Genomic DNA, 17,647 nt, shown 5'->3' with positions numbered 1-17,647 from the left:
GCGCCAGCACATGACGTTTGCAAGCCATGTACGGGAATGAACCAGAGAGAACCGATGGGAATGAGAGGGGAGAAATGCGATGAGCGAAGTGCAAGGGTGTGCCCATTCTTTTGCCGAGCTATCTCTCTCCTTCCTCTCTCTCGCCCTTCGTTCGCAGTAGCACGCGCTATGCATGCGCCAAGCCAGCTCAGCGTGTTTTCAGACAGAACGTTGGACGCTTTCTCCAGTGTCTGTTGCAAACCCATTTGCGCGTGGCGGCTGACGTGGCTATGGCACCTGCGGACGTTAAGAAGTGGCAGATCTCTCTCTCTCTCTCTTTTATTTACGAGAGTCGTCCATTTTTATCATTGTGCTGTACGTGCGGTGTAGCATAAGATATGGCGGCTGTGAACGTTAAGAAGCGGGAGCCTTTTTTTTTTTCTTTCTTTTTTTTGCGGGAGTCGTTTGTTTTTGCATGTATGAATCAACGAAAGCATAAGGTCAGCTGCGATCATAACACTGGCTTTTAGCATTTTTTCGCTTCAAACAGCATTTAGCTATTACGCTTTTCGATGACTTCATGGCAGTGGACTACGTCCGCCCCAAGCGCAGCGTGGTAAATCGAACCAGCCGTCAGGGGCACTCTGCCAAGTTCGCTCCCCGCCACTGCAGGAGCTATCAAAAGATAAACACGCCGTGACATCGCTGCGCAGCATCTTGGCACGCTGCCAAGAGATGAGCTGTGGATGAGACAACCCAAACGGAGTGGCGCGCGCCATCGACATGCAAGCGAAACTTGCGATTTCTGCCGCGGCGACGCAGAAACATTTATTTGAGCTGCAGCGGTGGCTTGAGCGGCGAGAGGGACGCAGTGCTAACAATTTGGAGATCTTTCGCTCTGTCGCTGCTGCTTGTCACTGAGATCGCTCAATCGCTTGCATGTGAGCGGGCTGGCCTTAACGCTTTTTTTTTTCCAAATTCTTGGGTTCAAAAGTGGAGGGTGGGTTCATTATGCGAGTGGGTTGATTATGCGACAAATACAGTATCGTTTTTTTTTTCGCATCGTAAGTGCCGTCACAAGCCGATTTCTGTATATCAAATTATCGATATAACAAACTATTTCACGATCCCCTTCGAGTTCAATATATCTGTGTTCGACTGTAATACAACAGACAGTAACAAAATACAGTCGAACCCAGATATATCGAACTCGAAGGGGATCGCAAAATAGTTCGATATATCGATAATTCAATATACAGAAATCTGCTTGTGACGGCACTTACGATGCGAAAAAACGATACCGTATTTGTCGCATAATGAACCCACTCGCATAATGAACCCACCCTCCACGTTTGCACCCAAGAATTTAAAAAAAAAAAAATATATGTTAAGGCCAGTTTGCTCACATGCAAGCGATTGAGCGATCTCAGCGACAAGCGGCAGCGACAAAGCAAAAAATTTCAAACTTGATGGGACTGCGTTCGTCTTGCCGCTCGAGTCACTGCAGCAGCTCAAAACAAGGTTTCTGTGTCGCGGCGCGCTTGCATTTCGACGACGCGCGTCACTCCGTTTCGGTCGTCTCATCCACAGCTCATTTCTTGGCAGCATGCCAAGATGCTGCGCAGTGATAACGTCAGGGCGCGTTTATCTTTTGATCGCTCCTGTGGTGGCGGGGAGCGAACTTGGCAGAGTGCCCGTGATGGCTTGATTGCACAAGCCTGGTTCGATTTATCACGCCGCGCTTGGGGCGGGCGTCATGACTGCAGCAGCTGACCGTGCGCTTTCGTTGATTCCAACATGCAAGGAAAAACGACTCCTGCCAAAAAAGAAAAAAACATTCTGCCGCTTTTTAATGTCCGCAGCCGTCATATCTTATGCTACGCCGCGTGTCACAGCGATAAGAAAAGATGACTCTCGCAAAAAAAAAAATCAAAGAGAGAGCTGCCGCTTTTTAACGTCCGCAGGCGCCATAGCCACGTCAGCCGCCGCGCGCAGAGGGTTCGCAACACACACTGGAGAAAGCGTCCGACGTCTGTCTGAAAACGGGCTGAGCTGGCTTGGCGCATGCGTAGCGCGTGCTGAAGGAGAGAGATAGTTCAGCAAAAGAATGTGCACACCCACGCACATGGCTTGCAAACGTCATATGTTGGCACACAGGAAACGATAACTGCAGATGCGAGCGCCTTTGGGGAATGGGCAGCGGCGCTGCCCAGACCAGCCGACAGCCGAACTGTCCCCCCTCATTCCTTCCGCGGGTGGTTAGAAAACGTCACGCGGCAAACGGCCAAGGGTGATGCGATCGTCTTTGGGGAAGGCACACTTTCCAGTGCGTGGTGCGGAGTTCGATATATCGAACGACCGGTGAAATTGAGTTCGATATATGACGCGGCTTTCCTATACTTTTACATGTGATTTTCAAGGGGATATTCCGTGAGTTCGATATAACCAAAATTCGATATATCCGGGTTCAATATAACCGGGTTCGACTGTACTATATTAGAACGGGTGCAAGTGACCAGTTTCATTGGTCCCCTTTTTGCCGTTGTCCTAACCGCGTCAATTAGAGTACCTCGGAAATACCAATTGATCCTCTTTCTTCTTCCTGCCTGTGCCAAACTCCAACCAGGTGGTGGGTTTTGATGGCTCCACGACGGTGGACGAGTTCATCGGGACCCTGACCCAGGAAGCTGGCATGCGTGACCCCAGCCAGTCGGGCTTTGCTCTCTACAGTGATGACCCCATCGACAAGGGGGTCCAGCACTGCCTCAACCTGTCCACACAGGTGGGTGCACAACTCGAAGGGTCATGAGTAGATGTCACGCTTTTGTTCGCCTTCGGCTCCTAAAGCCCTTGTAATCGGCCTTTTCTCATGCCCCAGTAAAGGGAAGAATGAACTGGTAATTTCTTGTAACTTCCATGATAGCAGCACTCTCAAAGGAGAGGACCAAAGCCCCAACATATTATATTTTGTCGTAAGTTGGTAATGAAGCCTCAAATGTACCTAGTTGCAGCAGCTACTGCACTACTGTGCACGAGGCTCATCGTGCCACAATATTTTTCTGCCAGGCAGCCATTTTGTGAGGCAACTTTATACAATGAGAACTGGTGAGCAGTTAACAGTGAGAGCTTGTAAATTGCACACACATATATATACATATATATATATATATATATATTGTTACAGTCTGTATGAATAATGAAGATGAGGAACTCGAGGGTAGTTGGACGAAGAAGAAGGGAGTGGGAGTGGAAGTGCCGCCTGTTTTCGTGTGCACCACTTCTTCGGCTTAGAAAGGTTGTGTTACATAGAGACACGAGTGTTACATTATTGGTGGAGAATGCGGTTTCGCTGGTGGAGAATGCGGAGCTGCTGCCTTGCTGGACTCCCGCCTCTGATCGTTACAATGCCGCCACCGACTGAGCCTAGTCCAGTGCTTCTTTCCACTTCAAATCAGGCGAGTTCCGGTCTTTATCAACCTTACCGAGAGCCTCGTCCTTTCGCTGGCGCAGCGGCAGAGGACGTTGACGACTGGCTCCCCCACTACCAACGGGTAAGCCGTTACAACCGCTGGGACTTCGCCACTCAGCTCGACGTCGTTTTCTTCCTGACCGACACTGCTCTTGTCTGGTTTGAAAATCATGAGGACACGCTGATGGCATGCGACCACTTTGTCACCGAACTTTGTTTCGGCAATTCATCAGCGCGAAAGAAGCAGGCCGAGCAGACACTCACCTATCGTGCCCAATTACCTGGCAAGACCTTCACTACCTATACCGAAGCGGTCCTCAAATTGTGCTGGACCATCGATTCTCACATGTCCGATGAGGACAAAGTCGGGCACCTTTTGAAGGGCATCGCAGCTGATGTCTACAACTTCCTCATCGCCAAAGATGATATCTCGACTGTCTCCGCTGTCCTCCGTCACATCCGCACATTCCAAGCACTAAAGACCCGTCGAATAACTCCCAAGTTTGGAAGGCTTGCCAATGTGACAACCGTCGCCAGCATTGACGAGCATGTTCCTCCGGCTCGATTCCAGCTGCTGGCACACGTCACCAGTGTCCTATCGCCCATCGTTTCCATGTGAACCTGCCCACAATCTGCAATCGCAGCCTGAGTTTTCTTCGGTTCACACAGCACACCCTGCCTGTTTCGAAGAATGCTCACGGCAACATTTTGCAAGCCCTACTTCGTCTAGACATCTTGATCAGCGTAACGACCTTCGGCCACAAAGACCTAGGCAAGCACCCCAGTTCACAGATCAGCGCAATCCTGGCTTTTATCAACAGTGTGACATCGAATCCTTTCAGGACCAACCCCTTCTTCAGCCTACTCCTGTCTGTTACCGGTGTGGCATCCTGGGCCATATTTCAAGACAATGCCGCTGTCGTCAATCATCGCGGTATGACTGACCAAAGTGAATGCTAAAGAATGCTTCTGCACCCTCGCTTCATCATCATCATCAGCCTGACTATACCACTGCATGGCGAAGGCCTCTCCCATATTTCTCCAATTAACCTGGTTCTGTGCTAGCTGCATCCACTTGGCCCCTGCAAACTTCTTAACATCATCCGCCCATCTAACTTGCTGCCGTCCCCTGCTACGCTTTCCTTCCCTTGGAATCCAGTTTGTTACCCTCAGCGGCCATCGGTTATCCTCTCTTCACACTACATGTCCTGCCCATGTCCATTTCTTCTTCTTAATTTCCACTAGAATGTCAGTAACTTGAGTTATTTCTCTGACCCACTCTGCACGCTTCCTATCTCTTAATGTTACCCCTACCATTTTTCGTTCCATAGCCCTCTGAGTTGTCTTCAACTTAAGTAGAACCCTCTTGGTTAGCCTCCCCGTTTCAGCCCCATAGGTGAGTACAGGTAAGATGCAACTGTTGTATGCTTTCCTCTTGAGCGATACCGGTAAGCTGCTAGTCATAATCTGTGAGTGCTTGCCAAATGCGCTCCATCCCAATCCTTTTCTTGTTATTTCTTTTTCATGATCAGGATCTGTGGTTACTACCTGTCCTAAGTAGACATATTCACCTACTACTTCCAGTGCTTCGCTACCTAACGTAAACTGCTGTTGCTACCCGAGGCTGTTGAACATTACCTTAGTCTTCTGCTTATTGATTTTCAAGCCTACCTTTCTACTTTTTCTGTCTAGGTCATCAATCATTATTTGCAGTTCATCCCCCGAGTTGCTTAGCAAGGCAATGTCATCAGCAATTTGCAGATTACTGAGGTATTCTCCATCTAACCCTTATCCCTAACTGCTCCCATTCCAAGACTCTGAATACTTCCTCTAAGCAAGCTGTGAATAGTACTGGGGAGGTTGTGTCTCCTTGCCTAACTCCTTTCTTTATGGGAATTTTGTTACTTTCTTTATGCAGAACTATGGTTGCTGTGCAGCCACTATATATATCTTCCAGCACTTACACGTACGGCTCGTCTACCCCCTGATTTCGCAATGCCTGCATCACCGCCGAGGTTTCTACAGGGTCAAATGCTTGTTCGTAATCAATGAATGCTATGTATAACAGCTGGTTATATTCCGAGCATTTTTCTATCACCTGGTTGGTGGTATGGATATGATCGATAGTAGAGTACCGTTTTCGAAAACCTGCTTGATCCTTTGCTGGATTGCAGTCTAAGGTTGTCCTGATACTATCAGCTATTACCTTAGTAAATACTTTATAAGTAACAGACAGTAAGCTGATTGGTCAGTAATTTCTAAGGTCCTTAGAGTCCCCTTTCTTATGAATGAGGACAATGTTTGCATTCTTCCATGGTTCCGGTACCGTCGATGACACCAGGCACTGCGTATACAGGGTAGCCTGTTTTTCTAGCACGATATCCCCCCTGTCCTTTAGCAAATCTGTAGTTATCTGATCCTCTCCAGCTGATTTCCCCCGTTTCATAGTTTCTAATGCTTTCTTGACCTCGTCCTTCATCACTGGTGGAATGTCTGACTGTTTTTCCTTACTGCCAATCTCATTACGGTCTTGACTACTTTGGCACTGTAGAGATCTGTATAGAACTCCTCGGCTACTTTGACTACAGTTGAATCCCGCCACAACGAATACCGCCACAACGAATACCGCCACAACGAAATTTCCGCGACAACGAATAATTTTTTATTCCCCGCGAGTATCCTATAAGAATTAATGGCCTAAATTTCTCTGCACAACGAACCATTTTTGCAGAGCGTTTCCGCTTCAACGAAATTTTCGCGTTCAAAATCGAAACCGAAACTAGTTTTATTGGCGAGAAGTCCAAGTCAAATCCAAAGCCACATTAAGCATGAAATCACGTGATTGCAGTTCCGCCATTTTGGCTTTGTGTCGTGGTCGCGTTGTTCACTCGCTGCCTTTCTCTTCGACAACGACGAGTTTTCATCCGCAGGACACGATGGCAACGCAAGTGAAAAAACGCAAAACTCTTTCCCTTGAGCAAAAAGCTCAAATAATCGCCCAAGCAGAAAGCGGAAGGAAGAAAGCGGCAATTGCTGAAGACTTCGGAATTCCTGCAAGTTCGCTGTCAACGATTCAGGCAATAAGGACAGCGTGAGAATGGCACTTGCTTCAGGCACATCCTCGAAGCACAAAAAGGTGACGCGGCCCCTCCATGAAGAGTTGGACAAAGCAGTGCAATCGTGGTTTGTGGAAGCACGAGCCAGCAACGTCCCCCTGTCCGGAAGCATCGTCCAGCAGAAAGCCTTGAACTATGCATGCCTACTTGGCATTGATGATTTTAAAGCCAGCATTGGCTGGCTAAACCGTTTCAAGGCCCGCCATAACATCGTTGGAAAAGTGTTGCGCGGCGAGTCAATGTCAGCAGACGTGGACGGAGCAGCTGCTTGGAAGGCGAGTAACATGGCCGGAATTTTAAGCAACTTCGCGCCTGCAGACATTTACAACGCCGACGAGACCGGGCTATTCTACGAGATGTTGCCGGCTAGGACGCTCGACTTCAAGGGGCAGCGCTGTCACGGCGGCAAACACAGCAAAAAACGCATCACAGTGCTGCTTTGCACAAACATGGATGGCTCGGACAAGCGTCCGCCGTTAGTCATAGGCAAAAGTGCCAAGCCGCGCTGTTTTAAGGGAACTCGTAGCCTACCTGTGCAGTACAAGGCGAACAACAAGTCATGGATGACCCGCGCTATTTTCACCGAGTGGATGATGGCATTCGACCGCGACATGAAGCGGCAGGGCCGTAAAGTTTGCTTGCTTTTGGACAATTGTTCAGCGCATCACTCCGACGAAGTCAAGCTCACTAACACGGAGCTGAGGTTTTCCCCTCCCAATTGCACGTCTGTCTTACAGCCTCTCGATCAGGGCGTGATTCTTAGCCTGAAGCGCGCTTACCGCGGGAGGTTAATTCAGCGGCTGCTTTTTTAACACTGAAACCGGCCGAGACACGAAGGTGGACTTGTACGTGGCACTGCAGATTATGTCTGCTGCCTGGAGCACACTGGGGCGCTCAGTAATTGTGAACTGTTTCAGGCACGCCGGATTTGCCGAAGGTCGACCCGTACACTCTGCTGGCCTAACACCAGGCGTTACAGACGACGACGAAGAGGCGTCACCGGCTCCGGGGATCGCGGCCGCCTGGAAAACGCTGGGAGAAATAGGAGCCGTGCCGCCTAATCTCGAGCTCGACGAATACATCGGCGCTGACGCTTGTGTTGTTGTTCACGAAGATGTGAGTGATGAGCAGATCATAAAAGCTGCCCGGAATGATAAGGACTCTTCCGATGAAGAAGACGACGACGTACAGGGAGCGCCGGCTGCGGCAACCGCCGTACAGGTGATGGACGCTTTTGATGTCATCAGGAATTTCGTTGCTGTCCGAGACGACGATGTTGCAATGGGTTTGCTGACCGAGTGCGAAAATCGCGTGACGGCGTTGCTCGCCGTGAAGCGTAAGCAAACCAAGCTTACAGATTTTTGGCATTAAACGCCTTTGCTGCTGCTTGGGCAATTCTTTCTGCGTTTCACGTCAAATTTTTGCGATAACGAAGTTCCGCGAGAACGAATTTTTTTTCGTGCACCGTGAATTTCGTTATAGCGGGATTCAACTGTATCTTGTCCATATTCGTGATGACGTCGCCGCCTTGTTCCTTATCGCATACATCTGGTTTTTGTCTATGCCCAATTTCTTCTTTACCGCTTTAAGACTTCTCCCATTCTTTACAGCATGCTCAATTTTCTTCATGTTATACTTCCTTATATCGGCCACCTTGCGCTTATTGATTAGCCTTGATATCTCGGCCAATTCGATCCGGTCTGTTGGATTGGAAGCTTTCATACTTTGGCGTTTCTTAATGAAATCTTTCGTCTCCTTAGACAGCTTACCGGTATCCTCTTTAACTATCCTACTGCCTACTTCTACAGCGCACTCAGTAATGATATCTCTGAAATTATTGTTCATTGCTTCTAGGGTAATGTCGCCATCCTCGGTTAGAGCTGAATATCTATTCTGTAGCGAGATCCTGAACTCTTCTGCTCTGCCCCTCACCTGTAATTCGTTGATGGGGTTCTTACTTACGAATCTGTTGCGTTCCTTCTTCAGATTTAGGCTAATTCGGGACCTCACCATCCTGTGGTCACTGCATCGGACTTTCCCGATTACCTCTACATCTTGCATAATGGCGGGGGTTAAACACAATATGAAGTCAATTTCATTTTTAGTCTCCCCGTTAGGACTTCTCCATGTCCATTTCCAGTTCTTTCGTTTGCTGAAGAAAGTATTCATAATTCTTAAGTTATTTTGCTCTGCGAACTGAACTAGTTTTCAACTCAACTCCACTCTCCAATAAAACTTCAGTTGTTAGTCCAACGCTGTCCTGTGTACTCCTTCTTCTTGTGTTCCGTTTTGCTTGCTGATTGCATTATGCTTGATTCAAACCAACTAGCCTGCATGGCTACCCGGCTACCCTGTTGTAGTAACTCCCCACTGCTATTCCTAAAGCCACTGCCATAGTCACCTACTGCCTGGTCTCCTGCCTGCTTTTTTCCTACCTTGGCATTGAAGTCGCCCATTAGTACAGTATACTGCGTCTTTACTTTTCGCATTGCCGATTCTACATCTTCGTAGAAGCTTTCAACTGCGTGGTCATCATAACTACATGTGGGTGCATAGGCCTGTACAACCTTCTGTTTATAGCGCTTATTAAGCTTAATTAAGCCTAATTAGTTAAGGTTGTGTTACAAAAGACAAGAGTGTTACAATATATATGTTTCGTAAAAGTCTTCTAGGATCCAGAAATATATAAGAAAAGGTAGGGGTGCACAAACGAAAACAATAGTTTATTTCCGACGGAGGTGGTTAGTTCGAAACCCACCGCCGGACACCCACCAGTAAAAACGGGTACAAGCGTCCCCCGGCTTGGCGCTTGGCTTTTCCAGGGATGTGCGCTTGGGAGAAGCTCCGTAAACCCCTCTGTGCCCCCCCTCCCTGGTGGGCCCAAACCCAGTTTCGAACCTCGCAGCCTGCAAAGGTGGTTCATGTTTGTCTTCCAAAAGTACTTCCTTTGAGCCTCACCTGCAGTGCTCCCAGAGAGACTGTCTATTCTGAGGGTTCTGAGAGTGCCCACCTGCTTCTGGTCGTGCTTCCAAGCTTTCGTGGCACTGTCCCTCATACCATGCATGATGATATTGCATCCGAACATTGGGGCTTTGCCCGTACATACTAACTGTAGGGGTGTGTTTATTAAGTCAACCCAGATGAATCCAGCTGCTCAGGATGAATTCGCAGTGGAGCGTCAGGCGTAGCGAAGCACCAAGACAGCGACCAACTTCTTGGTCGCTGTCTTGAAGCATGTTTCGTTCGCCGGGGTACAGTGTTGCCTGCAGCCGAGGAGCAGCGAAGGTGCTCCTCGGCTACAGGCAACACTGTACCCCGGCGAACGAAACATGCTTCTTGTCCAGTACAAGTAGTGACTTTTGTTACTCGTTTTTAGTTTTTTAGTAACACACATGATGTATGTTTGTGTTTGGCAAAAACGGGCATCTCGCTGTTTATGGGGCTGCGGAATTTCTCTGCATTTTTATTATCGAGTCAGTCTTACACTGCAAATGAGGATATGAAGTCTTGTGCTTTAGAGGGTCGGTATCATACAAACCCTTGAAGGAAAACTAAAATTTTATGCTATGAAATTATGAAATGAGGAGAAAAGGATTTTACTTGCTGCACAAATTTATTGCATGATATGAAGTTTTTACGAGTTCACAACGAAGATAAAAGTGGTAAAAGAAATACTAAAATTCTGCTTCGCTCTGCACACATGATAAAGAATGCATCGGATGCTAAACTCTGGTATCAGCCTAAGTACATTCATCATCATCATCAGCCTGATTATACCCACTGCAGGGCGAAGGCCTCTCCCATATTTCTCCACTTAACCCGGTTCAGTGCTAGCTGCATCCACTTGACCCCTGCGAACTTCTTAATCTCATCCGCCCACCTAACTTTCTGCCGCCCCCTGCTACGCTTTCCTTCCCTTGGAATCCAGTTTGTTACCCTCAGCGACCATCGGTTATCCTCTCTTCGCACTACATGTCCTGCCCATGTCCATTTCTTCTTCTTAATTTCCACTAGAATGTCGGTAACTTGAGTTATTTCTCTGACCCACTCTGCACGCTTTCTATCTCTTAATGTTACCCCTACCATTTTTCGTTCCATAGCCCTCTGGGTTGTCCTCAACTTAAGTAGAACTCTCTTGGTTAGCCTCCACGTTTCAGCCCCATAGGTGAGTACAGGCAAGATGCAACTGTTGTATACTTTCCTTTTGAGCGTTACCGGTAAGCTGCTAGTCATAATCTGCGAGTGCTTGCCAAATGCGCTCCATCCCAATCGTATTCTTCTTGTTATTTCCTTTTCATGGTCCGGATCTGCGGTTACTACCTGTCCTAAGTAGACATATTCGCCTACTACTTCCAGTATTTCGCTACCTAATGTAAACTGCTGTTCCTTCCCGAGGCTGTTGAACATTACCTTAGTCTTCTGCATATTGATTTTCAAGCCTACCTTTCTACTTTTACTGTCTAGGTCATCAATCATTATTTGCAGTTCATCCCCCGAGTTGCTTAGCAAGGCAATGTCATCAGCAAACCGCAGATTACTGAGGTATTCTCCATCTACCCTTATCCCTAACTGCTCCCATTCCAAGTCTCTGAATACTTCCTCTAAACAAGCTGTGAATAGTACTGGGGAGATTGTGTCTCCTTGCCTAACACCTCTCTTTATGGGAATTTTGTTACTTTCTTTATGCAGAACTATGGTTGCGGTGCAGCCACTATATATATCTTCCAGCACTTTCACGTACGGCTCGTCTACCCCCTGATTTCGCAATGCCTGCATCATCGCCGAGGTTTCAACTGAGTCAAATGCTTTTTCGTAATCAATGAATGCTATGTATAAGGGCTGGTTATATTCCGAGCATTTTTCTATCACCTGATTGATGGTATGGATATGATCGATAGTAGAGTACCGTTTCCGAAACCCTGCTTGATCCTTCGCTTGATTGCAGTCTAAGGTTGTCCTGATTCTATTAGCGATTACCTTAGTAAATACCTTATACGTAACAGACAGTAAGCTGATTGGTCTGTAATTTTTAAGGTCTTTAGAGTCCCCCTTCTTGTGAATGAGGATAATGTTTGCATTCTTCCATGGTTCCGGTACCGTCGATGACACCAGGCACTGCGTATACAGGGTGGCCAGTTTTTCTAGCACGATATCCCCCCCGTCTTTTAGCAAATCTGTAGTTATCTGATCCTCTCCAGCTGATTTCCCCCTTTTCATAGTTTCTAGTGCTTTCTTGACCTCGTCCTTCGTCACTGGTGGAACGTCTGACTGTTTTTCCCTACCGCCAATCTCATTACGGTCCTGACTACTTTGGCTACTGTAGAGATCTGTATAGAGCTCCTCGGCTACTTTGACTATCTTGTCCATATTAGTGATGACGTTGCCCGCCTTGTCCCTTAGCGCATACATCTGGTTTTTCCCTATGCCCAATTTCTTCTTTACCGCTTTAAGGCTTCCCCCGTTCTTTACAGCATGCTCAATTTTCTCCATGTTATACTTCCTTATATCGGCCACCTTGCGCTTATTGATTAGCTTTGATATCTCGGCCAATTCGATCTGGTCTGTTGGATTGGAAGCTTTCATACTCTGGCGTTTCTTAATCAATTCTTTCGTCTCCTTAGACAGCTTACCGGTATCCTCTCTAACTATCCTACCGCCTACTTCTACCGCGCACTCAGTAATGATATCTCTGAAATTATTGTTCCTTGCCTCTAGGGTAATGTCGTCCTCCTCAGTTAGAGCTGAAAACCTATTCTGTACCGAGATCCTGAACTCTTCTGCCCTCCCCCTCACCGCTAATTCGTTGATGGGTTTCTTTCTTACTAATCTGTTGCGTTCCTTCTTCAGATTTAGCCTAATTCGGGACCTCACCATCCTGTGGTCACTGCATCGCACTTTCCCGATTACCTCTACATCCTGCACAATGGCGGGGGTGTAACACATTATGAAGTCGATTTCATTTTTAGTCTCTCCGTTAGGACTTTTCCATGTCCATTTCCGGTTCTTCCGTTTGCTGAAGAAGGTATTCATGATTCGTAAGTTATTGCGCTCTGCAAACTCAACTAGTAACTCCCCCTGCTATTCCTAGAACCAATTCCATAGTCACCTACTGCCTTGTCTCCTGCCTGTTTTTTCCCTACCTTGGCATTGAAGTCGCCCATTAGTACAGTATACTGCGTCTTTACTTTTCGCATTGCCGATTCTACATCTTCATAGAAGCTTTCAACTGCCTGGTCATCATAACTACATGTAGGTGCATAGGCCTGTACAACCTTCAGTTTATACCTCTTATTAAGCCTAATTACGATGCCTGCCACCCTCTCATTAATACTATAGAATTCATCTATATTACCTGCTATATACTTATTGACAAAGAAACCTACTCCTAGTTGTCGTCTCTCTGGTAAACCTCGATAACACAGTACATGCCCATCCTTCAGTACAGTATATGCCTCATTCGGCCTCCTAACCTCACTAAGCCCTATGACATCCCATTTCATGCCCTCTAGTTCCTCTAACAGCACTGCTAAACTAGCTTCACTAGCTAGGGTTCTAGCATTAAACGTTGCCAGGGTCAGTTTCCAATGGTGGCCTGTCCAGCGGAGCCAGGCTTTCTTAGCACCCCCTGCTGCATCACAGGTCTGACCGCCGCCGTAGTCAGTTGTTCCGCAGCCGCTGGTGACTGAGGGCCGGGGTTTTATGGAACTTATCATAGGAGGTTGTGGCCAATTACTGCACCAGGGTGGCCAACTCCTGTTCTGGTGAGGGAGTGCGTTGCCGGAGATGTTCACCGGCATCAGGTCGCACCCCAAACCTGTGTATGCAATTCCATCGACACGCGGATTTTTTTTTTTTTTTTGTCATCCGGTGGAGAATTGCGCGGCACCGGGATTTGAGCCCCGGTCCTCTTGCATGCGAGGCGGATGTTCTGCCGCTACGCCACCGCTGCACTGCGCACTAAGTACATTACTGTTCGCTAATTTCCCTTAGTTTAGGCAGGACAGAAAAAAAATGTTGTAAAACTGTGAATAAGCATTACTTTGACTTTGCTACCGCAGGTCCGTTCAATCAACATCGACTACTCATGCAAGATAACCCAGCCGAGCGAGGAAAAAAAAAAACGGTTGGCAGGGTCGTAGCAGCTAAAATGACCTCACCTCTATCCTTTGTGCTCAACACTTCTTCCGCGCGTCCCCTTTCTTTTGGACGAGTTTGTTTATTTTATTTGCACGCTTTTTTCACTAAACTTATTCTCTTCATTGTTTCCGTGATTGACAAAGAAATGTTGGCGCTCAGAAACAGCGGTAGGGTGTACTTCACCGTGCCCGTCATGTTTCATGAGGCTGGAAACATGGACATCGGTCTCGGTGACTCTTTGCAGCTACCTGTTGGGTCGGCAGTTATCAAAAGGGTCGTTTTTATAGGCTTTTCATCACCACGAGCGCAGAGGCGGTTTTGTGGCTTCCGTTCCTGCTCCTTCATCGTTTCTACAGTTTTTTTTTGTTTTTTTTTTATTATTTTCCCTTCGAAGCCTAGCTGCAGTGTTTGTGCCATGTTCCAATGCATCTATTTTCTCTACAACAGTACCAGTGAAGGAGAGAGTGTGCTGGCCACTCGTGTCTTTCATGTTCGCCGGCTACATTTTGTTACTACAGAAACTACACCTCTTGTGGAGCATTTGCCGTCGCCCTCAAACTCTATCTCCCCCCCTCCTATACACACACACGGACGAAGCGCACGCATGTGAATAAATAAAATGAGGCCTCTGTGGAGCATCAAATTGGAAGAGGGGAAGAGGACGCCATAAGCGCCTACAAAACTGGCCCCGTTCGGTCTTTTCTTCCAGCAACGTTCCTTTATAACCCCCCTCTCCCCTTCTCCCATTTCCCACATAGTTTAGCGTGAATCCACCTCTGCAGCGCCGAAATGAACATACATGAATACATGCCGGCATCCTGTGCAGTACATAGCCTCTTGGTGGATTTCATGTCTCTTTTGCAATATTGATTCATCTCAAAAGGAAAAAAAAGAAATTGGCATCATTCACTTATCTACACATTGTAAATTAACTCTAGTTTCCAAGGCTGGACAAGCACAAACTAAAAATAAACAAGGACGAATGTTGACTGAAGTTCAGCTAATTAGTATACCTATATTATCATATATGTAAGGACATTTGATAAAACAGATTTTTTGTTTACCACAAAAGCTGGCAGTTTACACTAGTCGAGGAGTGTTCGGGTCCCTAGTAATATCTATGGCATCAACAATAGGGAGCTTTGGAATAAGGGGCCCCTACCGCTTAGTGGGATAGGGTAATAGAGTGGCAACAACGCGCATGCGCCAAGTGCTGAACAGGCGATTGGTGCTGTAATTATATTGGGCATGCCTACTTGCGCTCCGCTATTACCTTATCTCCTTAACATATAGGGTCTCCATATTCTAAAGCTCATGATTTCGTGATTGCACAGCGCGAGGATCAAAAGAGCACAAGACAGGTGCTGCCTTCAACTAAAGTTCATTGTCGAAGCCTGCAGAAATATATGCATGAGATACAAACAAATAATTTGCATGATATCGCCACTTTCCCCTTTTTGGCATCGGCTTTTTCTTTTTGTGTTTAGGTGGGCTAGCGTACTGCAGTCAAAGCCACCTAGACTACTACAGTCCAGTCCAACCCTCTCACGCACGGCGGGGAGGAACAATCGGGTTCGTGGCTTTACAGTTGAAACTATACTTCGTCTCATAAGATGTTTGCAGCACTGCGAGAAGCAGATGCACCCCGGTCCAATCAGGATCACGGGCACTACAATCGCCTTTCGCCCCCCAAATTGGCAGGGTTGACAGCAGGAGCACAATTCTCTATTATAGAGCGCAGGGGGGAGAGGTACTTAGGAGCACAATTGCAAGGGCTCCTCTGCCTTTCCCAGTGCTGCAGATATCTTGTGAGACGAAGTATAGGCAGGAGAGGGAAGGCTCTTTTCACATTGCCAGTACGTGTATTGTTTGAAGTAGCGATCCAGTGGGGTGAAGAGGGGAGTTGAATAAGGCAGCCCATGCTGTGCTGGACAGGGACATAAGTTCATCCCTTCTCTGTGTGGACTTTGCTGTGGAGCCACAAAATTATTTGAAAGCCCGCGCAGCAACAAAAGAAAAGCCTTCAGGCAGCGCAGATCATGAAGACTGGGCACTCAATTCCTCATTGATGGATTGGTGGCGTAGCCTGGTGGCAAAATCTGAACTACTCTCAAGATGGGGACCGTGGAACCGCCACCTTATGTCCACGAACAACAGTGTCCATCAGGTGCTCGAAAGTAGCCAGGGCATTGCAAAGGTCAAAGGGCATAACGTTGAACTCGTATAAGCCGTCCAGTTTTATAAAGGCAGTTTTCGAGCAGTCATCGTCAGCCATCGGCACCTGCCAGTAGCCAGAGCGTAAATCCAAAGAGGAGAAATACTCGGCACCCTGTAAACAGTCTAAGGTGTCGTTGATTCGTGGCAGAGGATAGACGTCTTTGCACGTGATCTTGTTTAGCCTACGGTAATCGAAGCAAAACGGGATGGAACCATCTTTCTTGGGGACCAAAACAACCGGAGAACCCCATGGACTGTTAGATGGCTGTATTACACCCCGGCGAAGCATGTCGTCCACGTTATCAGCAATGACTTGGCGCTCAGAGGTCGAAACGCGATAAGGACACTGTCGTAAAGGTGCATTTGTACCAGTGTCGATTGTGTGTATAACGACAGACATGCGGCCCAAAGCAGTGTGAGGAAAGTCGAAAGAAGAAGTGAAGTTCTGTAGAAGAGCAGCGAGTTGATCGCGTTGCGTGGGTGGAAGATATGCATTAATAGCTTGTTGAAGAACATCGTGTGGTGTCGAAGCGGTCGCTATATCGCAAAAGCTGAGAACATTAACGCCTGATGAAGTAGGTGTGGCAGGAAGAGTATTGACAAGTGCGGATCAAGTTCTTAAATACGACCGAGACACTCGCTTCGTAGCAGGACGGACAAGCACGAAAAGGGATTTGAGACGTACATTGCACTAAGGCCATCTTCGAACTTGAGAACAGCAAATGGAAGCCGGAGGCCGGATGGTGTGAAGCGGCATTGGAAGGTGTGAAGACAGTAGAAGTAGTAACACTTTCACAGGAGAGTGGAACGAGGGCAGCAGAAAACGGAGGAATGTCTGTGTCATTGGCGACAAGGAGTTTTGCAGACCAGGTAGGGACGTCACACAAGACAGTATCACAGACAGGAAAAAAGGCAACTTCCACGCATGCGCAGTCAATAACAACACGATAAGTGGAAAGGAAATCGTAGCCCAGGATGATGTCATGTGAGCAGTGAGCCAGTACAATGAACTCGATGGTGTATAAGACGTCTTCGATGAGAACATGGGCCGTGCATGCTGCTGAGGGATTAATGCGCTGGGATGAAGTGATGCGAAGCGAAAAATTGGACAGTGCGGTGGTCACCTTGCGAAGACGGCGGCAAAGAGGTTCACTGATGAAGGATACGGCAGCGCCGGTGTCAACAAGAGCGAGTATTGCGACGTTGTCGACAAACAATTGTATAATGTTAGCGGGAGAAAACGGAGGACTTGAAGAGTTCGAACAAAGCGCAGTTCTTGCCCCGGGAACTGCGACTGTTAGTTTCCCTCAACAGCTCCGGTAGAACGTCGGAGAAGCGGGGACGGTGAACGGCGAGTGGTATATGTTTGATTGTCCCGAGATACAATGTCGGAACCGGGTGGAGTTCTCGGCGAGGACTGGTCAGTGTCGTACGAGTAGTTCCAGAGGTCAGGCCGAGAAGGTGGAAGGTGTCGGCGGCAAAGGCGTGCAACATGGCCCGGCAGCCCACAAGAGTAGCAAATTGGCCGGTTGTCCGCGGTGCGCCAAGGGTCCGTAGGGCGTTGGCATACCCTTGGAACAGGGACATGAAATGCAGACCCAGGCAAAGGCAAAGGATGGTTGGAAGGGGTGGCCTGGTAGGAAACAGAAGCAGTTGGCATTAGCGGCCTGTCCGCAACTTGGGCATAAATCAGTGGTGCCGTTACTTGCGCCTGCACAGGGCTGGGCGG

The 17,647-nt window shown here is 47.8% G+C and overlaps 1 protein-coding gene across 5 annotated transcripts in view; it reads left to right on the top strand.

Moving 5' to 3' along the window:
* The window catches only part of LOC146175281 (uncharacterized protein CG43867), a 429,718-nt gene that overhangs the window by 356,437 nt on the left and 55,634 nt on the right, over window positions 1-17,647 (top strand). For all 5 annotated transcript variants that reach the window (XM_084584707.1, XM_084584708.1, XM_084584706.1 and 2 more), the window contains exon 20: window positions 2,606-2,761. In XM_084584707.1, the coding sequence (XP_084440833.1) occupies window positions 2,606-2,761 (156 nt within the window). The remainder of the gene's footprint in view (window positions 1-2,605; window positions 2,762-17,647) is intronic.

Source organism: Amblyomma maculatum, chromosome 11 (assembly GCF_055883805.1).
Source record: "Amblyomma maculatum isolate TAMU_Amacu chromosome 11, ASM5588380v1, whole genome shotgun sequence".
Lineage (NCBI taxonomy): Eukaryota > Metazoa > Arthropoda > Arachnida > Ixodida > Ixodidae > Amblyomma > Amblyomma maculatum.
Note: the sequence above shows the minus strand (reverse complement) of the source record. Positions and strands in the feature narration are given on the sequence as shown.